Source organism: Sarcophilus harrisii, chromosome 4 (genome assembly GCF_902635505.1).
Source record: "Sarcophilus harrisii chromosome 4, mSarHar1.11, whole genome shotgun sequence".
In the NCBI taxonomy this organism is placed as follows: Eukaryota; Metazoa; Chordata; class Mammalia; order Dasyuromorphia; family Dasyuridae; genus Sarcophilus; species Sarcophilus harrisii.
In genome coordinates, this window is record NC_045429.1 from 71301242 (window position 1) to 71325965 (window position 24724).

A 24724-nucleotide genomic window follows, 5' to 3' on the forward strand; every position below is an offset into this window, starting at 1 on the left:
TTTTATTTACTAGCCTTTTATTTACAGGTTATATGTAGAGGTAACTTTACAGCATTGACAATTGCCAAATCTCTTGTTCCAATTTTTCCCCTTTCCCCCACCCTCTCCCCAGATGGCAGGATGACCAGTAGATGTTAAATATATTAAAATATAAATTAGATACACAATAAGTATACATGACCAAACCGTTATTTTGCTGTTCAAAAAGAATCAGACTCTGAAATATTGTACAATTAGCCTGTGAAGGAAATCAAAAATGCAGGTGTGCATAAATATAGGGATTGGGAATTCAATGTAATGGTTCTTAGTCATCTCCCAGAGTTCTTTCTCTGGGCATAGCTGGTTGAGTTCATTACTGCTCCATTGGAAATGATTTGGTTGATCTCATTGCTGAGGATGGCTAAGTTCATCAGAATTGGTCATCATATAGTATTGTTGTTGAAGTATATAATGATCTCTTGGCCATGCTTGTTTCACTCAGCATCAGTTCGTGTAAGTCTCTCCAGGCCTTTCTGAAATCTTCCTGTTGGTCATTTCTTACAGAACAATAATATTCCATAATATTCATATACCACAATTTATTCAGCCATTCTCCAACTGATGGGCATCCACTCATTTTCCAGTTTCTAGCCACTACAAAGAGGGTTCAGCTACAATACTCAAGATTCATATTCAGTCTGAGGAGAAAGAAGCTGTGGGATACAGAGTATTTGTGCTATTAATCTAAAGCTCTACCCTGAGATGACTAACTTGTGAGCTCTCTGTGTCCAAAGTGTTAAATCCCCACCCTAAGAGCTTGGTTGCTGAATAGACCCAAAGTCTGGGTCCTCTACATCAGTGGTGCACACTCAAGTGGAAATGGAGACCTCCAAACTTTTCTTAAGGATCCCTATGGACCACAAATTGACTGAGAAAATCGCCAATTAACTAACCAGATTTTGTAGTATTTTATTAAATATTTCCCAATTACATTTTAACTGGTTCAGTCCTGATTCAAGAGTGTTATGAGTCAAATAATGTTTGGCATCTTTGCTCCGGAGTTTTTTCCTTGACTTTTGATGTTCACTATGGTCCCCAGGACCATGAAAATCTTAGGCAAAAAAAGTGTTAACTCTCTAACTCTCTCTCTCTCTCTCTCTCTCTCTCTCTCTCTCTCTCTCTCTCTCTTTCTCTCTCTCTCTCTCTGTCTTTCAGATATGGTTATATCAGGACCACCCAAAACTGTGACCACAATAAGCACTCCTCCCCTCCAAAAGACTGCTTTAGATGTCGACATGGAAGATATAGTATTTGTAAAGCGCCGTATTCTTGGCCATAAAACGGTCATCATCAACTTTCTGGTCAATGACTTAAATTTCTTTATCGAAATAGAGAAGTAAGTTAACAACCCCTCCCCTCTTTCTTCTTGTCCTCTCTTCTTCCTGTTTATCTTTCCTCTTGGCCAAGGCTTTTTATAGGTAGAATTGGGTCGGAGGGGGGAAGGGGGAAGGGGAGAAGGGAGGAGGGAGATAGATGCTAGATTGGTCCCTGCTCAAAACCCATCATAACTCCTGACATTTTCACTATTAGACATTCATTCTTTGGGACTTGGAGGCTTTTCAACTTTCATGAGTATTTTTGTTGTTGTTGTTGTTGATGATTTCTCTCTCTTATGTCTAAGGTTCTATGACCCTCATCTGTGGTTTTCTTGGCAGAGATACCGGAGTGATTTGTGATTTCCTTCAAAATCCAGCTCATTTTACAGAAAGAGAAACTATTGACAAATTCTTTAGGGATACAATGTATTAAGGAAGAATGTTTAGAGACATTCTTGTCAAATGTGATAATTCAAGATGATTATTAGCCAGAGGGCATAGTGCATAAATTGAACTTGGAGTTAGGAAGTGTTGAGTTTGTATTCTGCTTAAGGCATGTAAAGGTTGTGTTACTTTTTGAGGTTATCTCAGCCTCAATTTCCACACTTATCTCCCAGGGCTATTGTAAAGATCAAATGATAAAGCACATTGTAAAACTTAAAGTGAAATATTTATCATCATTATCATTCTGCTGTGAACCATGGATGATTACAGCAGAAATTAGAGAGCATATATTCCTATCTTTTAGGGCAGCTAGAAAAATGAAAATAAGGCACTGAGCCTGGGTCAAGGAGATCTGAGTTCAAATCTGTCACAGGTACTTACTAGCTGTGTGACCGTGGACAAATTCACTTCACTCTGTTTGCCTCAGTTTCCTCAACTGTAAAATGAGATGGAGAAGGAAATGGCAAACCATTCCAGGATCTTTGCCAGGAAAACCCCAAATGGAATCATGAAGAGTCAGACATAACTGAAAACAGCTAAACTAAAAGTTCAGTCTTTTATTGTTAGAGGAGACTGAAGTCCAGAAGGATAAATTTCTTGGTCAAGGTCACATAGCTGATAAGTGGAAAAGCTTGAAATTAAGCAAAGATATTCTAATGCCAGGTTCAGTTTTTTTTTTTTTTTTTTAATGCAAAAAACCACCTTGCAAACTTTGAAAAACTCAATATATACTTCGAGCCACCACTATTTTGATATCATAGAACATAATAGCTATAATTGATCTTCTGATCCAAACTTTTTATTCAAGAAGAGTGAAAGGAAACGCCTTCTAAATTCAAAAAGCACTATTTCAACCTGTTTATTGTGGCAAAAAAATTCACTGAACATGTTACTTCACCTCCCACTCTATCTACTATTATAAAGTATACAATGCAAAAACCTCCAGGAGAGATGTTTTGACTTAAAACTAATCCACAGCATGTTAGAAACGATCTCTAATGAATGGCAGATCCCTTCAAGGGAAGATTTTGGTATAGAGAAGAAGAAAACAAAAATATGTGGAGTTACTAGGAGGGTGGACATAAAGAAACAGAAAAAAAGGAGACTTGGACTCCTGACAGTGAACCATACTGACTTCCCAATTTTGCTGACAGTTAACCCAAAGGTGAGAGTTCATCATTAGGTCAAAAGAATGCTTGGACCTGGTATCTTCTGTTTCCAATGCCCCAATTTTATCATTTTTTGGTATCCCACTCAACACTCTTATTTCAGATTCAATGACCTGGTCTCTTCAGCCTTAGTACTGCAAGTTAACAAGGTCTTTAATGAAAATGATGTTGCACTGATGAAAGCCAAAGGACATATTATTTATAAGCTCTTCCTCTCATCTGATATTCCTCCCAGATTACGGGTAAGAGCAGACTTATGTTCGACCCTTGTTTTATTATACCAGATTGGCTTCTAGTCTCAGAATTTCTGATAGCAAAAAAGAGTGATCCTTTTTCTCCCAAGAAATTTTTACAAGACCCTGTAGGTGTATAGATATATAAAATAAGTATAGAAATCAAACATTTGCTGACAATAAATCATAATTTCAAGACCCCCATATTCAATTATGAGACCCCATAAGGGGTCACACACCACAGTTTAAGAAGCTAGGCTCTAGAGAAAGCAGAATAGTACTTTGTTCTTTAGGGGTAGGCATCAGATTATGGCTCACCCAGCAGTGACATCGACTTCCTTTGCTTTGGGCAGGTGAATATTTCTGAAATCACCAAGGACAGCATCTACAGTGCAATTACAGATGGGCACCTGGATCGCGCTGTCTTCCACAATTCTGTCATGACAATTTTCCCTATTATTATGTACTTCTGGAAAAAGTAAGTATCTCCTTTAATATCATAAAGCTTAGAATGGAACCAAATTCAGTTCCCTTGTTTTAGAGATGGGAAAATTGAGAATCAGAGAGGAAAGGTGATTTGTCTAAAGGCTCCAAGGCAAGTCAGAGACAGTCAATCTAATGTTTAATTCAGTGTTTGATTGTTTTTTTTTTCTTTTTCTGTCTCTTAGGATGGTTATAAAATTATGTCTTTTTTGGATAATTTTTTAGACATCCTTTTCAGATGTGCCTGTCTTACACCTAGGACAACCAAGTAGAGCCATAGTGCCCAGAGTGTCTAGGTCTGGAATAAGGAAGACTCATCTTTCTGAAGTCAAATCTGGTTTCAAGACACTTCACCCTGATTGCCTCAGTTTCTCCATCTGTAAAATAAGCTGACAAAAGAAATGGTAAACTGCTACAGTATCTTTGCCAAGAAGCCCAAATGGGTCGTGAAGAACCAGACATGACTAAAAAAGCTGCAAAAAATATGACACAAATACTTTTCATCCTATTTTTTTATGCCTGTCACTGCCCTATTCAAAACACTGACAAATAAGTAATTATGAGCATAGACTAGTGATCGCTCTGTGAGGAGATAGGATTTTTTTTGCTTCAGTTTGAATAAATGAAAAAGTATTCATTAAGCCTTTATTATGATGTATCCAGTATTATGCTAAGTGCTGAGGATACATAACAGCACACAAAGATGTCTGCTCTATTCTTTCAAGGAATTCATATTCTCCTTGGGGAAGACAACACATAAAAAGAAAGTTCAACTACAGAGCAGATGGCAAGGCCCAGCCATCCTTAAATTCCAATAGTAGATTCAATGACAAATGAGATGGAAGCAGGTCAGATAATAAGATCCAAAGAAAAGAAGAAAACAAACATTAAGCTACTATTGCATGTCACACACTGCACTAAGCATTTTTACAATTATCATCTCACTTGATCCTCAAAATAAGCATGGAAAGTAGGTGCTCTACAACCTAGGCATCCATTCTTGCAAAAAGATAAAATAAATCTTTCCTGCATGATGATGATGAAGAAGAAGAAGAGGAAGAAGAAGAAAAAAGAAGAGGAAGAACAAAAGAAAAGGAAGAGAAAGAGGAAGAAAAGGATGAGGAAGAAGAAGAAAGAAGAAAAGAAAAAAAGGAAGAGGAGGAGGAAAAGTGCTATTGTCATCATGTCCACTTTTCAGTTGAAGAAAATGAGACAGAAGTTAAATGATGTACCCAAAGTCACACAGCTAGCATCAGGCCAAGTTTCAACAGGCCACTTCCATGCCCAGTTCTGTGTCTACTACACCATCTCTAGGTAAAGGACCTTAGGACACATATGACCAGTTAAAGAGCAAAACTGAGTCCTCCTAGAAGGGATATAGTGTAACAAAAGCACCAATCAGCCTTTACTTAGCCTTTAACTGATTACTCCTTTTGCCACTAAGGTTAGTACTTGGTGGCAAGGTTTATCAATTAAAATATTTTTTTAAAGTTTCTTGTCCATCCTTCCATGTACAATTAATTAAAGAGAGTCTTACCTCTCTCTTAGGATCCAGGCATTCTGGCTGCTGTCCCTGGTCCACTAAAAATGTCCTCAGGATGCTGATAGGTCTCATAAATCAATTAAGCATTCTTTTATGATAGAGAGGGGTGGCTGCTTAATACCATGTGGGTGCAAGCCCACTTTCTTTGATGTAACCAATTATGTTGCCCTCACCCCCATGATGTTGTCAGCCCTATAACCAATCACAGTTTCCCCCCCTTACACAGTTCTGTTCTTTGTTTTATGTTTATAAAAAGAAGCTGGGCTTTGTCCTCTGGGTCATCGGTCTAACAGAAGTAGCCACTTGATCCATTTTGTTCAAGGTTCATGCTCTGCTGATAAACTGATAAAACTCAGAACTCTGTGCTTCAATTCACCTTTATTAAATCCTATTGAGACATGCCTCAGTTGTGTTCTTCTTCTTCCCAATTTTTAGTTGGCAATTGTTTCCACCATTTGCTGTGTGGTCTTGCCAGGTCCCATTTGGATTCTAGAGACAATTATGGCATCAGGTCTCTTACACAGGCTCCCAGGAGATAGTGACCAGATGCTGGATTGGCTCGTTCTTCAACACTTGCTTCCTGTGTTTCTAGAATTACAAAATCTTTCTGCACAGTGATCTATGGCGCCTTCTTCTATCTCTGATTCTGTTCTGACAGATCAGAGTTGAGACTTGGTACCCCTCCTTTTCCCAGTTTGGCCAATTTCTGACTAGGACTTGCATTTGACTTTGCAGTACAACCTCTCTGGCCACTATCACTGGCTTCCTATAGTGTCTTGCTATCTTGTTGTGCAATTAGGGCCCAAGTACTGACACCAATTGTATAGGTGAGGAAACTGACCTGTGTTCACACAGCTTGTAAGAGAAAGACCTAGCATTTAAACTCTTGATGTCCTCAGTTTAAGACTAAACTCAAAAATCACGGAAACACAGAATTTCCCAAGTGGGAAGAGACCTCAGGTGCATGAAGAAATTCTCAATCTAACACTCCAGACATGCAGTCATGGAGCCTCTATTTGAAGTTCTCCAATGAGGAGAGAACCATTAGCTCTTCAGGAAGCTCATTCTACTTTGAGACAGCTCTGGTTTTTAAGAAGGGTTTTGTTTAATTTCTGCTAACATCAAGCCTACATTTGCCTCTTTGCAAATTTCAAATAGTGTATTTTGCAGATACTAAATCTAATTCCTTTTAGCTTTTTTTGACAAGAAAAAAAAAGAGAAATCAAAGAAATTTCTTTTGTCTATGAATGCTTACTTGAAAATTAATTCACTATTAAAGAAGGAGAAACAGAGCAATGGTATAATAGACATATTGGAAATTCAAAATAAATGGAAGACAGGTAAGAAGGGAGAAAAAGAAGAAACTTGGGAGATTTAAAGATATAGAGAAGACTTAATCTAGTCTGAAGCATAAGAGACAAATTTGGGGATAGAGATCAGTTTTAGATCTGTGGTTTCATCAGTGTAGGAATAGTGACTATAAGTTAGCAGCTCTTCCCTAAGAACTCCTCTATACTTTAGTTGAATAGAATTAACTGGGACAATTTAAGGTTCAATGACTTATTATCTCACAGCTGTATCAAAAACATGACTTTTGAGTATAGACCTTTTTTAATCCCAGAAGTATTTCATATGTTCTGATCCAAACTTTTAGATTCCAGCAATTTGTATTAATCCCCAAAACATTTAAGTGGGAAATTAGTTTGGGAAATGCTTGGTTAGAGATTATAAGACTAACCCCATGGAGACTTGTTATTTATACTTGGATTCTATTCTTTTTTTTCTTAAGATTTTTTGACACATACATTAATTAGGATTTAATTATTAAGTTTCCTTTTAAGTCTGTCTTTTGTTTGTGCTCCCTGAATTGGTTTCTATCTTTATTGAGTATAGTCTATAAAAGATAAGCTTTAAAAAATTGTTTTTTTATGTTTATTTCTAATTTCTCTACTCCCCATACACGGTTAATCTTTAATTGTGGTGATAAGCCATGCATAACATGTAGTGACAAACAACATGTATATTCTCTATTGATTCCATTCAGAAGGTATCTTTTTTTTTTTTGTTATCAGAAGGTCTTTTAGCTCTAAATTTCTTCAACATTTTGTTAAATTCTATATTATCCCTTTTTTCTTAGGCTTAGATTTCTCTGACTTTGATAGAAAAACATTGGTTTTCTACTATTATTGTGTGATTATATCTATGATCCCTCTATATAATCATGAGTCAGTTAAAAAATTTTTGATGGTCACTAATTAGGGACTATCAAAGTGACTAACAAAAATATTGTTAAGCCTTGATGAATTTTCAGAAGTTACATAATTTGAAGATAAAAAGAAACTTCATACATTCCCCCACTAAAGTTCAGCCTTTATCTGTCTATTGTTTAATCCTGACTCAATTGATCAGAGCAAAACAGACAAAACTGAAACTTTTTCTTAATAAACCTTCTGAGGAATATACTTTACTCAAACATACAATCAGACACATGCTGGTTCATTGAAGCTCTCGATTTGCTTTTATACAAGTGCTTTGGTGGTCCTTGGGTTGTAGAGAGCTTCCTAAATCAAGAATTCCCTTCCAGTGAACCCACAACTTTTACTTAGTTGCTTACTATTAGAAAGAAATTTCCTGTCCTGTTAACACCATCCACCCTCTTTCTCTGTGAGCCCTCCTACCTAGCTATTTCTATTCTGTAACCAAGAGCAATTTTGTATTGTACACACAGGTATTGTAATTGGAAAGCAAAACGTGACTACTTAAGGAGTTGGGGAAAGAAAAGCAAGGAACACTCCCCTGCTCGTTCGGTATCTCCTAAACAGAATCAGTGGAGTGGGGGTAAGCTTTGGGCCATGATTTCCTGTTCCTGATCCTTCAGTCCCACTCGACACAGGAGAAGAACCTGTAACCCTTTGAGATGATTTGGCAGAAAGAAAATCACTAAGTTTTGGATTTCTATATCTAAATGATCTAGATATAATACATTTGGGGATTCAAGAAGTTCCGGGAGATATTTGACTTTTTTTTTTCTTCATATAGCCCTTAATGGCAAGGTATCAGACTTCAGTCTTATAAGATCTCCGTCTTATAAGATGCAAGTAGCTGAGGTACCTTCTGAGGTTCAAAAGAGCTTTGTCCAACCCTCAAATAAAGTTCTTATATTAGAGATTTGATCATTTGAGCTAATGAATCTTTTTTTCTGTTTAGAAAATTTATAGCAGTATATATTACTAATAATTTAGCTAAAATTTCAATTCTGCCATTTAAATATTCAATTTAAAAGCTTATGGCATTTTAAAAAAAAACTACAGATATGCCTACAAAAGTTAACATTCACTTGGCTAAACATCATTCTTATTTTGAAGTAAACTAATTTAATCAGATACTTTCCTCTTAAAAATTCGCTTAAATCCAATCAATTAGGAAATGGGAAATGTTTGCTTTTGGGTTTTGGTTTTTTGAGAGGAGAAAAACCTGCGTTCAAATCCAGTTCTAACATAATAGGTCTGTGACAGGAAACCTCTTTTTTTTTTTTTTTAACCTCTTCATGTCCCCAGGCACCTTGGATACAGAATGATTGCTCGATAACATTGATAAAAGGCGTTTCCTAAAAAAGCAAGTTTCCCTACTTCAGGGAAATCACAGGTCTAAATCTTTTTTTTTTTTTTTTTTTTAAAGAAAGAAATTTGAAGGCAGCTGATTAGTGCAGTGGATAGAGCACCAGCCCTGAAGTCAGGAGGACCTGACTTCAAATGTGACCTCAGACCCTTAATCCTTTCCAGCTGTGTGACCCTGGGCAAGTCACTTAATCCCAATTGCCTCAGCAAAAAAAAAAAAAAAAAAAAAAAAAAAGGAAGGAAGGAAGAAAAAAGAAATTTGAATGAAATGAGATTAACACTTAATTTTTTGTTTTGTTTTGCTTTTGTTTTCCTCCTTCATTTCTCTATTTGTAGGGGACCATGTCGTCATGAGATTTTCCCTGGTCAAGGGCATTGAGTGGCTGCTTCCTCAGCCTCGGGAAGAAGTGGAGAGTCCAGGTGCAATATGTAAGTCTGTTGATGTCAAGTTGATGGAACCAGCTGAGCTACTATAGCCTTGACATGAGAGCTGACTTCAAACCTTTGGAGGAATCAGAATTGTTCTACCTGGTTCCAGAAAACTAGAAGAAATGGAGAGAGAAGCTGTGCAGAGGCAAATTCTGGGGCTTCCTCCTTATACTTGATTCTGGTTACAGTCCCCTTTCTCTGTATCCTACTCCCTCCTTTCTACCCTCACTTGTGTTCATGCACTCTCAACATCTAACCTTTCCCTCTTGCCTTCAAAGCCCTGTGCCTCCAGCTACCCTTCCCCCTTCTCCTCATCATCTTGTCTTAGGATTGCCCCTATTCAGAACTTTGTGCATTCAGTTATTTTTTAAATGCAGGCTCCCTTTCCATGAGGTTTCTAGCATCAGTTCCTTTCTTTTTTTCTCTCCACTGCCAATTCTTTTCTCAAGGCTTTTGCTATGTGACAGCTTTGTCTCTTTAAAGAGCAGAAAGAGCCATAGTTCACAACTGTTTATATAACTTATATAAACTTTCTGATTTTTAAGTCAATCTTCAAGGCCTAATATCAGTTGAGAGCCAGTACTCAGTCAGTCATTGAGCCAACAAGTCTCATTGAGGGGTACCTTAAATACCCCTCACAAGATTAGATCCAGTGGATGACATTTTAGTTGGTTCAATTTTAAGATGTCACATCTCCCTAGGTGTGAAAGCCAGTGAATTGATGCTTTGTCCAAGAAACTTTAGTACAGGGTAGCAGAACTAAGAACTTTTCAAGATATGGCCTCCATCAATACTGAGATTTTTATGTTCAAGCATAACCAAGAACACTGAAATAAGTCTTTCCCTTGGCTTTAGAAATATTCTTGTGTCTATATTTCTACTTATCCATACTCTCTAAGTTGGCACGGGCAGAAGTGCTACACCTAAGTCATGATGGACCAGCTGTGTACAATGTCCTGTGACTAATGGCAGTGTGTGTCCAGAATGACATTAACTGTGACATACAGAAAGTGGTACTTCTGCCTGTCCATGTCCCAGGCCTGGGACAAAATCTAGTAAATAAGCTCCTTAAAAATGTCCCGTCTTCTGCTCTGAACATTCTACCCATTCAAGTCTACCCAATTTTTCAAGGAGTCTCCTGAATCTACAATCTCCATTTACTCATGAAACAACCACATTTATCAAGTTATAAAAACCACTTGCACACTTAGAATTATATATTATTTCTTCTATAAAAATAATTTTTTTTCACCCTTGGATTTCCCCCACATTTATACTCCATTTTACATTCCCTGTAATATAAAGGTGACTTTGGAGAGCTACAGGAAGAGCTTTATTTGCTTTACTACTGATCAAATGGTTTTTTAAAAAATCATTTGATTATAAGTCTAGTAGGATCTTAAATTCTCTACATCTATCAATCGAGTGATTAAAATTAGTCTATTATTATTGTTCATTCTTTGTTTTTGAAGAGGATCAACTGCATCATGAGTGATGTCTTGACTTAATCATGATCTACTTATAAAAATATGCCTCTTCTCATGTCATCTTTATCAAGAAGACCCTTGAAATATGTATAAATCATTCTCAAAGATTTTGTAGAGATGAGAAAGTAGGCATAGGTTTTGTGGGTGATAGATATTTTAATCACTGTTTTTCATTGGGAATAATAATCGAAATTTCCCCTTTCCAATTATTATCTTGTCTTTCAGAGATCTCAAGATATATTGCCATTGATGGAGGAAATGGTCATAGAAAGATTGAGAAGTTTTAGTTCCATTTTCATTCATTTTATCTTCCTTCCAGTTTTATCCTTAAATACCTTTAGGATTCTCAAATAGGTAAATTAATTTATTTCATCAGTTTGGGAACTCTCTCCACAAGCAAGGAGCGCAACCCATCCATCCCTGCCTGCCATTTATTGTGATTCTTGTTCATATCCTCTCATTTCCCAGATAGTATTCCTTCTCCCAGCATACTGGAGGCCTTGCTGTTTTCTCCTGCAAGGTACCAATGGAGCATGCTGGTTCTCCATTTGAAATCCTGATATGGGACTGGTTGTTTAACCTTTGATGCCCCCCTTTTATTTGTGTTTTCTTCTGAAATTCCTTATTAGCTCTCTTGTTGCCACCTATTCTTGGAATAATCTGATCTAATTTTCTATTGTGCCAACCTTTCTACATTCTCAATTTTCCCTTCCTTCTTCTTATTATTTTGTGAGTATTTATTTCGCAGTTTTAATTGATGTTTAAGGTTTGAAAATATACTTCATGTATATTAACTTATTTTGATTCTCTCAAAAAAGTTTATGAGATGTAGGTGCTAGTATTCTCGTTAAATTAGGCTCGAGCTGAATAAGGCAAAGTAACTTGCAAAGCTAGGACCTAGTTAAGACAAGATTAGAAGCCTTGTTTCCCTGCCTCTAGGTCCACACTGCCATCTGATTGTAATGTCCAAAGGACTCATCACCTAGTGGCTAGCTTGTTGGTGATAAGCATTTCCATGGCAGGATGGGTTGGACCCAAATGGGCTGGTCCTTATCTGTATTTGAATATAATGCTACATCTTGTATATATAGGAGAGGTCTGAAGTCAGGAAAATTAATCTCCTGAGTTCCAGGCCTCTGTCTAGACCAATTGTGTGATTCTGGGCAAGTCATTTAACCCTGTTGAACTCAGTTTCTTCATCTATAAAATTAGCTGGAGAGATAAATGGACAGTGGCTCCAGTATTTTTGTCAAGAAAACTCCAAATGGGGTCATGGAGAGTTGGACATGCCTGGAAAATGGCGACAAAAAAAATCTGTAAAATTAGGGTGATGCTACAGTATTTGTACTACCTAATATACAAGACTGCTATGAAAAAGGCACTTTACAAATCTCAAAGTGAGTTATTATTGGTAGTATTCATTTAATAAATCTGACATTGGATGGGGAAAGAAGAAAAAATGAACTAAGGTAAATTCATCAAGACTAATCTAAGGAAGCAATACCTTGATGGGAAGGAAGAATCCTGAAAGGTTCCAAGCTATCTTATTCCCATTGCTCTCTTAGGTCAACAAGATGCCTCTACTCAAGTTTTCTCTCTCCCAGTTAAAAGTACTTTCTGAAAAAGATTTTAATTCTTTGGGGTTCCAGTGGAAGATTTTGACTTTAGGGAGGAAGATATAGGCACAATTCATACTTTACAATAAAGTTTGGATTTGAGAGCAGAAGGGTTTTTAGAGATCAATTAATCAATTCTCTCTTTATACACTGAGGGAGAATTAGACAGATTAAATGATTTTTCCAGGGTCACACAATCACTTAGCCCAAGGTTCCTATCTCCAATTTCAATACTCTTTGTATGATGTTGTATTTTTGCAAGAAAAGTCAAGTTCTCAGTAATCTCACACTTTGTTAGCAAACCATTATCAGTGGAAAGAGATGTTGCCACCCCTGGAGGAGAGAAACCTAGTCCAGTTTTCTTAGATTTGTTCTGGTTTGATGATATGACATATGGGTACTGAGAAAGATTCACTTGGACTGAAAATAACCCATGAGGTGAACTGCATCCTCCAGCACCAGTTTCCAACTGCCTTGCTCTACCTCATGGTCCCAGAGCCTGGTCACTACTGGTCACCATATACACAGCCAAGCTTCCCCTTGCAACTCATAGAAAGGGTCTGACTGTGACAACCACTTCTCCAGACTGATTGTGTTGACCAAAAGGACCTTTCCAAACCTGATACACTCAGCAATCACCACCTCTTCTCCATGTGCTCTGATGGGAATTTCTCTTTATATTTATCTTTAGCTTCAACTGGCAGTGTGAACCAGAAGAAAAAACTGTCAAACCCCTTCCCACCAGTAGGGTAGGCAAAACTCGGGGACCCCTTTGGTTGTGAGTTACCTTGTCTCTGTTCATGATTGGGAATGGGTAAGCCGCCTCTTATCCCAGGAACGGGGTCCAAGAAGAGGCCTTAGTTTTCACAGATGAAATCCAATTCTTCATGTGGAGCATAGAAGATAAAGTCTATTCCCCATCCACCATACCACCACCACCCCACTCTGCCTTTTGAATGAGATGGGATTCCCAGGGAGCCAAGAGCCACCTCCAGAGACAGGTTGATTAGAGAAGGAAAAGGGACCCCTCTAGGGCAGTTCTTGGCCAGATTACCCACATTGAGTAGCTCCCATTAGGACTACTCCAACCAGGTTTTGAAAAACCAGGTCAGTAGCCAGATCCCTTCTTGGAATGGGGAAGAGAACCTCAAATGTCGTCAATCTATATGTGATCCTAATATTCCTCACCCTCTCTTTCTACACATGGCTCAGAGATATGGAAAAGGAGGATGATAACATAAGCATAAAGAATGAAAAAAGAATTCAAGAAGCGGGTTTGACGCCTTTGGAAATTCAGGTCAGTCTCCACTGACCCAGAAGCCAATGACCCAGTGCAAGACTTGTCAGTCTCAAGCCTGAGACATTGGGGAGAAGTCTAACCTTCCAGCCTTCTCTCTCCTTTTAAGAAATCCTTAAAGTTTTGTCAAGTGCTAAGGAGGCTTGGAGCTACTGAACTCTCAGGAGTTATTAGCTCCTTGCATATATTGGCTATACTTGCACCTGGGAAAGAGACTAACACCTTACCCTGAAGGAGCAAGACAGGGCTCAACCCTCTTAGAAGGGAATGGAATATAAAAGTTTGAGGCCCATTGGTCTAGAGAGTTAGTTCTACATTGTGTTGTCTGGCACTGATAACACAATCACCAAGCCTAAAACACTTCCAGGTTAGATGCCTCATGGCTGCTATTAACTGACTATTCCTCTGTTTCCCTTCAGACAAAAAGTTTCTGACATCTCTTAAAAAGTCAGTTTACTAGTAATATCAAACATCGGACAGATCAGACCAGCACTAAGGAGGCACCTAACTCTGAGGGAATTTTTACAGGTCAGAGCTAGGGTGCTTTGGCAGTTAACCCTGACACCAGCAAGAAGGGGCATCAGCCTAGGAATGGCAGGGACAGGCTGCTTTAAGTACAAAAGGAGAGACATTCCTGGGCAGCAGATCTACTGTTGTGTTTGAGCCTAAGCCCACTACCTGAGTGGACTATTTACACACTCAGTAATTGTTTCTAAAAGAGTATTCTGATCTACTGTTGTGTTTGAGCCTAAGCCCACTACCTGAGTGGACTATTTACACACTCAGTAATTGTTTCTAAAAGAGTATTCTGTTTGAATTGGGAAACATGGGTCCTAATTTTGGCTCAACTACTATATGACTATATGATTTGGGTCAAAGCCATTTACTCTTTCTAAGCCTATTTCTGCATCTGTGAAATGGAAATAGCTGGATGAGATAATATCTGGAAAAGTATTTTGAAAAACAAAGTGTTTCCTCTTCACAGTTGATTCAAATATAAAGTCATTACTATTATGAATGCTGTTGAGCTATCATTCATAAATGTTAATTCTATCTAGGCAAGTTAATCCTACCTCCCTGCCCCCCCAAAAAAGAATCCCTTCTTCTTTGGAGATCTATTTTTTTTGTTTGTATATTTGTTTTAGTTAAGAAAGAATAAAAGGGACCATATGAAGTTTTAACCTCAAGCACTAGATTTTAAACCCAAGTCATTACTATTAGCTAACAGGTATGCCCTCAAAGCAGAGAGTTCCAGCCTTCTGCCCCATAATTTTTCAGTAAAGTCAAGTCAGATGAGCTCAGCTTAATTTTATTCTTGACCCCAGAGAAACAAAAAGAAAATTTCCCTCTCTCCTTTAAGTAGATTTGTGAAGAACTCAATGTTGCTTATATTCAATTTAGTTAAAATTTTGCTTTGTTTCAAGAAATAAATCACTGGGTAAATGTAGGGACGGGAAAGTGTCATACTAGAAAAAATTACTCTGATGTTTAAAAAGGCATAAATACAGCTATTAAGAAAAATAACCAAAATGAGCAGAATTTCTTGGGATGTAAAATAAGAGGAAAAAAGAAAGCATGGAAAAGCAAGTTAGGGGGTTCCATTGATGGCAGCCATTAACTCTGTGTTACAGTAAAAAAAAAAAAAAAAAAAAAAATCACTGGGTTTAGACTAGAATCTAAATACAAGTACAATCTAGGTATAAATCCGGCCTCTGACAATTTCTACCTGTGTGACTTCAGGTGTAAGTTTTCTTCTCGGTAAAGAAAGGAGGTTGGACTAGAAGATCTCTAAAATAGATTTCAGTGCTAAGTTGATGAATCTTTTTGTTTTTTGTGAGTGTTTTGCTTTCTACCCAATGTATCCCATAGTTATTTTTCTATGCATTTACATAAGAATGGAGGACACAATAAAAAAAAAGCTGTTTTATGGATGAGATGCCAGAATCTGTAGATAACTCTGCAGGTATAGAGATAGGTGCGTAAGAGAAGGCTATACAGTGGGTAAAGGAGGAAATCTGTATGGGAGAGCACAGGAACGAATAGGCAGCAGATAGTAGAGACCCAGCCACAGAGACTGGCTTCAGATAATAGCTCTCTAGTTCAGGGGTTCTTCATCTAAGATATATGAACTTGTATTTTCATAGAGAGATGATAAATAGATATATACATATACATAAATAGATAGATATACATCATTACATTTCAATATATTTTATTTCCTTTGTAATTCTCTATATTGCATTTCATGTACTTAAAAATATTCTGAAAAGTGTTTTAAGCTTACCAGACTGCCAAAGGGGACCTTGATATTAAAAAAAAAAAGTTAAGAACTTCTTTTTTTCTTTCCTAGAGTAGTAGAAGACAGGACCAACCTTAAAGGAACTTTGATACATACATCATAGTCCAAACAGAGAGTGTATAAAACAAGGGTCTGGGATTGAATCATTAAAAGGGTTTAGATTAGAAATAAACAAAAAAGAACAGGTCAGAGAAGGGCCATCAGCAAGGCTGATTGAGGTTGCATTTAGAATCATCACATTCTTCTTGCGTAAGTCCAGAGTTAAGGCTAAAGCTACAGGTTTCTCATTTCATCCACCCTCCAGCCTCTGCCCAGTGCAGGAGACTTAGAAAGGTCTCATCCTAGCTATCGGGGGAAAATAGCTTATACCATTAATTTTATCTTTTAAAGAATTTTTTTCTTTATAAAGTTAACCCCAAGGTTCTGAGACATTTGATATGAGTAAGAAAAATGAACTTCCTCAAGAAGCCAGTTCCAATGCTGGATCATGACAGAGAAGTGAACCCTGGGTTTTCAAAGAGTATATCAGTGAAAAGCAAGATCTATTCAGCTTGGGCCCAAATACAAATCATATATTTTGTTGCCCAAGGACCAACCCCATTAAAAACAGATGATCTTGCCAACAAAAGGCTGGCTTCTAGATGATTTTTTTTTGTTCAAGATAATTTATGAAACAAACAGAAATTCACAATCATTTCAGTTCTATGTAGCTTCTTTTGTTCTTCCTCCTGAAGAAATTACATTCCACACATATTTGTATTTTTACTATAAATGAACCTTATAAACTTAAATGTAAGGATAACCAGACCACAGTTTTTCCTTGAAGTTGATGAAAATGGTTTTTGTCTTATGCTAAAAGATGTGAAGCATCATTATCAGAGACATTTGATTGTCTTGTCTGGCATTGCTTATGATGAGCATGAACAAAGAATCTGTTTTATTAAAAAACAATTACAATTTATGTGCCAACATTCATTGTAAAAGATGATGTGGAAAAGTCTATGAAGACTTGATAAGATACTCTTAAATCAACAATGTGCTTTGATACACTCATTAATTTCAATGAGAATGTGAGCCTAAGAAAATACATTTTTTGATTAAGAAGTAAAAGAAGCCACGTGTACAATTATAGCTTACTCTGGAATGATACTTGAACATTAGTAAAAGAATTGGAAGTCACCTAAAGAATTGAGCAAAACAAAATCTTTTTAATGAAATGGTCCCCTTGTAAAGCAAGAAGTAAATTCATTGATGGGTTCTTCCCAGAGTGTCCATTTTATAGATGTGTCCAGATCAGCTTTCATTCTTCCTGGCTTTGGGATTTTAAATCTATGTCCCCTGCATTTTCTCCCAGCTCCCTTTTGGGCATGTCTTAAAATATATGCTCCTTAAGGGCAGGAACTATGTATTCCCAGCTGTTAGTATAATGTTTGGTATACAATAAATACTTACTTCCATTTCAGAAATTCCTTCCATTGAAAGATTGGCAACTCATCTGCCAATATAATGTCATTAAAATGTTAGACAGTTGCCTTGAAGCCCTGAGAGGTTGAGTGGCTTAGCTAAAATTCCATATCTATTTTATATCAGAGATCTTGAACTTAGTGGAAAAGGCACCTCTAAAGTTAGATGATCTTAATGATGGATTCAAATCCCAACTCCAATGCTTCCTATTTATGTGACCCTGGGCAAATTCTTCCTTGACTCAGTTTTCTCATCTATAAGATGATGGGATTGGATCATAAGTCACTAATCAACCTCTGAGATCATTTATGCTTCTATATCCGTGATTTTATAATTCTATAGCTTCAAGATTGATTCCCCCTTATTCCTCTGCTGCCTCTTAACTACATCTCAACAGATAGACAAATAATGGTTTTAAATCAATTGTGTCAGCTATAAAGATGGCAAGATTCCAGTCACTGAAGGTATTAAGATTCCAAAATAACAAAAGAAAACAATCAAATTATAAACCTCTACTTCTATAAAATTCTACATAATTTATGGAATTAAGTTGTATAATTCTATTCAATCTTTATGAGAAGGATATATAATATTCATCAAATGTATCCTTCAATTTTTTAATCCAAGCAAGGAAGATGCTTGAAGATGACAGTCAAACATCTGACTGAAAAGATTAAAAAGTATATAATCCCTCTTTGTCTAAAAATTATTTAATTGTAAAACATAAGTTAGGAAGCCTCAGTTCAATCAAAATATCTTCTATGAATACAAGAAAATTATATATTACGGTGAATGAACATAACTTTGTTCACTGATGACAATGAAATACTAAACTGGAAAGCATGTGCACACGAGATATTTTCCAGTTTCATGAAAATTGTTCTATGCAAAATATGAACAAAGTATGATTTCTTATTAACAGTGGATATCAACAAATGTTGCTATTTTATCAAGCTCTTTATAAAATGCCCAGAAATGTGAAATGCATTGACCTATTTGCACTGGAAAAAAGTGAAAAACTCAAATTCAGGTTCAGGTTATGACACACCAAAAGTCCATCTAGTTGGTCCATTAATAAAAAGTTTACAAATGTGTCTATGTGTCTATACATAGGTATGTATGTATCTTAGCACTGCTAGTAGACAATAAACTGATTCCAGAATTGTGAAGGAGGAAATCAGACTCCACCACACTTGTGAAACTCTGTGATCCTTTCAGTGATTCCAGATTATTTTTCCTATCTTGAAAGTTCTGCAAGGTCTCTTTAGTGCCTTAGCTTGAGAGGCAAGACAAAGACTGTCACAAAATTGTGAGGTAGAAGGAACCTCAAAAGGCAGCTACACTCCCACCTCATATTTGAACCAGAGCTCTCTCTTACCACATGTTCAACAAATGGTCATCCAGCAAATCTTAACTGAAGAAGGGAGAATCTATCTGCTGAGATAACTCAAGCTTAAATTTGCCTTTTTTCACTTACATTTAATGCTCTTAATGCTCTTATTTCTGTTCACTGAGGCCTTTCAGAAAAAAACTAAACCTTCTATTTGATCATACTTGAAGACCCTTTCATGTTTCTATCGCATCTTTTCTAAACTAAATATTCCCATGTCTTTATTACATAAACTCAAAGTCTATCATTCTAGTTGTCCTTTTTTGGACAATTTTATCCTTATCTTCCTCAAAAGATAATTCCCAATATTTTACATGGCATTTTGTAAATGTCTCTGACAAGTCATGGTACAATGGTGTATCTCCTAGTCCTGATACTATGCTTCTCAAGGCAGCCTAATATTGAGTTACCTTTTTTTGGCTGCCGTAATATACTATTTATACATATTAGGTTCAAAATCCACTAAAATCTTCCTCCTATCTTATACTTTCAGAATTGATTTTTTGAAGCCAATATAAAGCTTTACAAATGTCACCATTAAACTCTGAAGTTAACTTTGTTCAATTTGGCTGAAGATTCTAACCTGTCAGAATCTTTTTTGAATCCTGACTCTTGATGCCTATTCTCCCTCCCAATTCTGTTATCTAGAAAAAATCAGCGATATAATTATTAAATAGCATAAACTAAGAACAAATTCTATAGAAATGCTACTAAAGACTTCCTCTCAAAGTGACATCAAACCATAAATTACTGTCATGTTAGACCAAACATTTCCCAATCTGCTTGATTAAATATCTCTCCATTTTTCCTACAAAAAAAAAATTGCATGAGAAGCTTTAGCACATTCGTGACTAAAATCTACATATATCCATAGCATTCTCTTGCTATGTCCTACAAGTAACAGTAACAAAAAACCCCAAAACACTGAACTTTATTTTAATGTGACTTATCTTAATAAAGATGTGCTTGCTCTTTTGAGCACTGCTTCCTTTTGTAGATATTATTATTCCATGAATGATATGCTCTAAATTTTTTCTGTGGATTTGAATTTAAACTCAACTGGAATGTACTTTATAGATTTTATTCTCTTCCCTTTTTTTGAAAACTGGTACATCAATACTTCTTTAACATAACATAAATATAATAAACAACCTCCTTGCTTCTCTGAGATCTTGGGTAAGATGGATGCAAATGGCTTAGCCATCCTGTTTGGAAGCTTTTGCAGTATTTAAGGTGTTATTTACTTGTCGCAGATCATTTTCATCCATCAAAGGCAGCTTCATGCTCTCCTCACTTTTCTTGGGCATCAACACCCATCCATTTATTTTGTCCTTTCTGGTCCAAGTACAGAACTCCTTAAAATAGAAAACAGAAGCAAAATGGAATTGAGCATCTCTGCCTAATGTGTTATTAGCTATTATCTCATCCATGTTGAAATGCCATCCTATCTCTTCTTCCAGTCTCCTGTTTCCTGAAACTAATTTTTTATTTTAAAAATTTGGAAAATATCCTCCATGAGCTCACACAATGTGAAACACACTATGTACAAAGTTAATAGCAATGTTATGAGATGATCAACTATGAGAGCCTTTGCTCTTCCCAGTAATAATTCCTAAGACTGCTCTGAAGGACTTGATGAAAAATGCTATCCATACCCAAAGAAAGAACAGGTTGTTTCTGAATATAAATTGAAACATACTTTAAAAACTTTATTATTCTTGAGGGTTTGGGAGGGATGGGGAGTAGGGAAAGATATATATTTTCTTTTGCAACATAATTTTTATGGAAATGCTTTGCATAACTTCCCATATCATTGAAGAATGAGGGGCGAATAAAGGGAGAGAATCTGGAGCTCTAAAGTTTTAAAAACATTAGAAATCATTTTACATATAACTAGGGGGAGGGGAATCAAATACATAGAAAAAATAATTCTTTTTATTCTTAGCTTTCCCTGACCATTTCAGTTTATTCTAGGTTTTGATGCTACTGAAACTATTTTAGAGGATCATGTCATTCTTTCATATTCATGCTCTATTACCTGTCCTTATTTCCATCTTCTATACATCTCTCTATATATATTATATATATGCATCGACATCTTTTTTATACAAATTTTTTAACCTAATTTCCCCAGTTACATTCAAAACAATTTTTTACATTTGCCTTTTTTTAATTTTTGAGTTCTAGGTTCTCTCCCTTATTCCTACCCACAATTAAGAAACCACATGTGAAGTTATGCAAAACATTTCCATGAAAGTCAAGTGACAGAAGAAAACATAGATCTCTTATCCTAATGAAAATAAAAACCCTCATGAAAAATTAAGTTTAAAAAAGAGAGAATGCTTCAATCTGTATTCAAATATGGTTAGTTCTTTCTCTGGGTATGGATAGAATTTTTCATCATAAGGCCTTCAGAGTAGTTGTGGATATTTGTACTGCTGAAAAGAGCAAAGTCATTTACAGCTAGTTATCCCAAAAATTGCTATTTGTATACAGTGTATTTCACTTTCTTTGGATTTATGGAGGACTTTTTGTTTTGCTTTATTTTTGAGAACATCCTGCTCATTTCCACAGAATATGTCAATATATATACTGCCATAATGAGAAAGTTCTAATAAATTACTTTATCATCCCCCTGTGTAGAAATATAGACAGATAAACCTTATTATATCCCTTGGAATATCAGTTTCCTGATTACCTCTTTATGTTTGTTCAGAGTCCTATACTTGAAAATCAATTTTTTTATTCAGTTTTGGTGTTTTCATCGTGAATGCTTGAAATTCTCTATTTCACTGAATGGCCACTTTTTCCTCTGAAATATTATACTCAGTTTTGCTAGGTAGGTGATTCTTGGTTGTAATTCCAGCTCCATTGTTCTCCAGAATATCTTATTTCAAGCCCTCTGATATTTTTAATGTAGAAGCTGCTAAATTTTGTTTTATCCTGACTGTGGCTCCACTCTACTTGAATTAGTTCTTTCTGTATGCTTGTAATATTTTCTCCTTGTCCTGGGAGTTCTAGAATTTGGTTATAATATTCCAGGGAGTTTTCATTTTAGGATCTCTTTCAGCAGGTAATTGCTGGATTTTTTAAAAATATACTCTGGTTTTAGAAAATCAGGACAGTTTTCCTTGATAATTTCTTGAAAGATAATATCCAGACTTTTTTTATTGTGATCATGACTTTAAGGTAGACCAACAATTTTAAAATTGTTTTTCCTGGACCGATTTTCCAGGTTAGTTGTTTTTCCAATAATATTTCACTTTTTTTTTCACTTTTTTGGTTTTGCTTTATTGTATTTTGATGCCTCATAAAGTCATTAGCTTCCATTCACTCAATTCTAATTTTTAAGGAATTATTTTCTTCAGTGAACTTTTGTTATCTCCTTTCCCAATTTTGCTTTTTGAGACATTCTTCTCTATTAGCTTTTTTGTATTTCCTTTTGCACCACCTCAGTTGTTTTCCTAATTTTTTCCTTTTAAATGTTTTACTTGATTTTTAAAATCCGTTTTGCGTTCTTCCATGACCTGAATCCAATTATTACTTTTCTTAGAGCTTTGATTTTATCATCTTCTGAAAGTGTTTTGATCTCCCTTGTCACCACAATAACTTTTCAATTGTCAGAAACTTTTTCTGTTGTCTGCTCATTTTCTTAGCCTATTACTAGGCTTTTAACTCTGTGTTAAAGTAGGACTCTGTTTTCAGTGTGAAGTGTGCATTGTCCCAAGCTTCAGGCATTTTTGGGCAGCTATTTTCAGAAAAATTTCTAGGGACCCTGACCACAAGCATTCTTTTCTGTACTGGAGCTGTTAAGAGTGTCCCTACCCACTGTAGCTGTAAGATCTAATATGCCGAATCAACAGTCCTGCTTTGCTGATGCCAGGTCCAGGACTGGGGCTGGGACTGCATTGGGATTACATGCCAGACTCCTACCCTGGTGTCACAGACCCTCTCCACTGACCTTCCAGGTATTCCCTGGTCTCCCCAACCGAGAGGTCCAGAGACCTCCACTGATTAAGAGGGCCTGCTTTACTGATGCAGGGGCATGGACCAGATTGGGGTTGGGTCTGAGGTTGGGGCCAAGATTGGGGCTGGGATAGAGGATATACTTCCTGCACCAGACTGTATGTACTCTGGACTCTCACACTCATGTCACAGACCTTTTCTGCTGTCCTAAGTTTCCTTCAATTGGAAAATGTCAAAATCCTGAATCCATCAAAGTATTAAAAAAAAATCTGAACAAAAATGAAGTCAGGGGACCTCTTGTAATTCATATTCCTGCCTTCTTTATACCACCCTATTTTCCCTTTGTAGTCCCAAAATCAAGATTTATATGCTCTACTATTTTGGTTTCTGATTTGGTCCTCGATCCCTGAAAGTGCAATTTCACTCTAGTGTCTTCCCCAGGACCATTTTCATGAAATGAATAACTTTGCGATCTACATCTTTAGTTAAGAGCCCTGAGATTATTCAACTCTATAAACATTAAGCATTCAACTATGAGCAAGACTTATTGTTAGGCACTAAAGGTAAATAAAAAATACTAACTCTACCTTAAAAGACTTTAAATGTGGAATATAGCACATACACATAGTAGAACATAAGTATAGTAGAGAAATACAAAATGCCAAATGAAAATGAAGAGTCTGATTAGAGGAGTCATGGAAGCTTTTAGGGTTGATGTAGCATTTGGGACTTGAAAGATCTTGAAGGATAAGTAGAATATTAATAACTAGAAATGGGAGAAGGGAGAAAAGAATTCCAAACACAATGTGATATGAGCTAGATCACAGAAATGGAAAAGTTAGGGGGCCTGTTTAGGGGCTGTTTAAGGCAGCATGGGTGGTTAAAAATTTGGGCTAAATTTTGGAAAGGGAAAGAGACACCAGATTGCAAAAGATGTTATAATAGGTTTCTGAATTAGAAAGGGTCTCATCATAGGGATGAGGTTTTAAATCTTAAGGTTAAAGAAAAAGAATCAAAGAAGTGAGAATAATAGAATTTTATTCCCTATAATGTCTTATAGTAACATCCAAATCATCTCTATACAAATTTCAATGATGATGATGATTCTTAATATAAGCCATCCCTTTCTGGAGACAGAGGAGGAAGAGGACTGAACTAACACCCAGGATCCCCAATTTCCTTGTGCCCCTTCCCTGCAGTATCATACCACTGAGAAAATTTGTATGAATATTGGGAAAGATAAAAAATAAAGAGTTTTATATGAAAAGTTACTATGTCTTGTCTTTAAAATGAAGGAAAAAAACATTGTCAGTGCTCACTTGGGGTGTTCCCTTATAGCCTTTCTCTTCCAATAGAAAGAGGTTTTAAAAACAAAACAGAAATACAACACAGGGTCAGATTCATGAACTACAAAGTAAAATACTACATAGTTCCCATTGTGTAAACTCTGAATTTATAAACACCCAAGAGATGTCTCAAACTAGGGCATATGCCGATGATAGCAACTGTCCATTTCCAAAGAATTTTAAAAAGTGCCTTTTTATGAAGCTATGTTTAAATTCATGGTACTCAGAGCAATCTCTTTTCACACCCACTATCAGGAAAATTGCTGCCACCAAACAATGGGGATATACGGAAGACTTGGGGTGTTTTCTTGGAATACCAAGTTAAAACTTGAAATAAATCAATAAAACTTGAAATAAAAATAAAACTTGAAACCCCCCAACAGAAACCATGTAAGAAATGACATCAAAGTTGAAGTACTTTTAGGTTTAGGGCATAATAGTGGACTGACAGTGTCAGGACTCCCTGAATTCAAGTCCTATCTCTTATCATTTACTACCTGTATCATCATGGGCAAATCATTTAAACTCAGGGTCCCCAAGAAACTAAGATTCGACGTTGCAGAAAAGTTGTTCATCAGCCAGAGAG

The 24724-nt window shown here is 36.3% G+C and overlaps 1 protein-coding gene across 5 annotated transcripts in view; it reads left to right on the plus strand.

The window, feature by feature from the left end:
* RGSL1 (regulator of G protein signaling like 1) overlaps window positions 1-24051 on the plus strand; it is a 103929-nt gene extending 79878 nt beyond the window's left edge. For all 5 annotated transcript variants that reach the window (XM_031936996.1, XM_031936997.1, XM_031936995.1 and 2 more), the window contains 8 exons: window positions 1195-1375; window positions 3072-3210; window positions 3555-3679; window positions 7956-8065; window positions 9181-9273; window positions 13068-13125; window positions 13589-13673; window positions 23853-24051. In XM_031936996.1, the coding sequence (XP_031792856.1) occupies window positions 1195-1375; window positions 3072-3210; window positions 3555-3679; window positions 7956-8065; window positions 9181-9273; window positions 13068-13125; window positions 13589-13673; window positions 23853-23855 (794 nt within the window). In that variant the 3' untranslated portion in view covers window positions 23856-24051. The remainder of the gene's footprint in view (window positions 1-1194; window positions 1376-3071; window positions 3211-3554; window positions 3680-7955; window positions 8066-9180; window positions 9274-13067; window positions 13126-13588; window positions 13674-23852) is intronic.
* The last annotated feature ends 673 nt before the right edge of the window (window positions 24052-24724 follow it).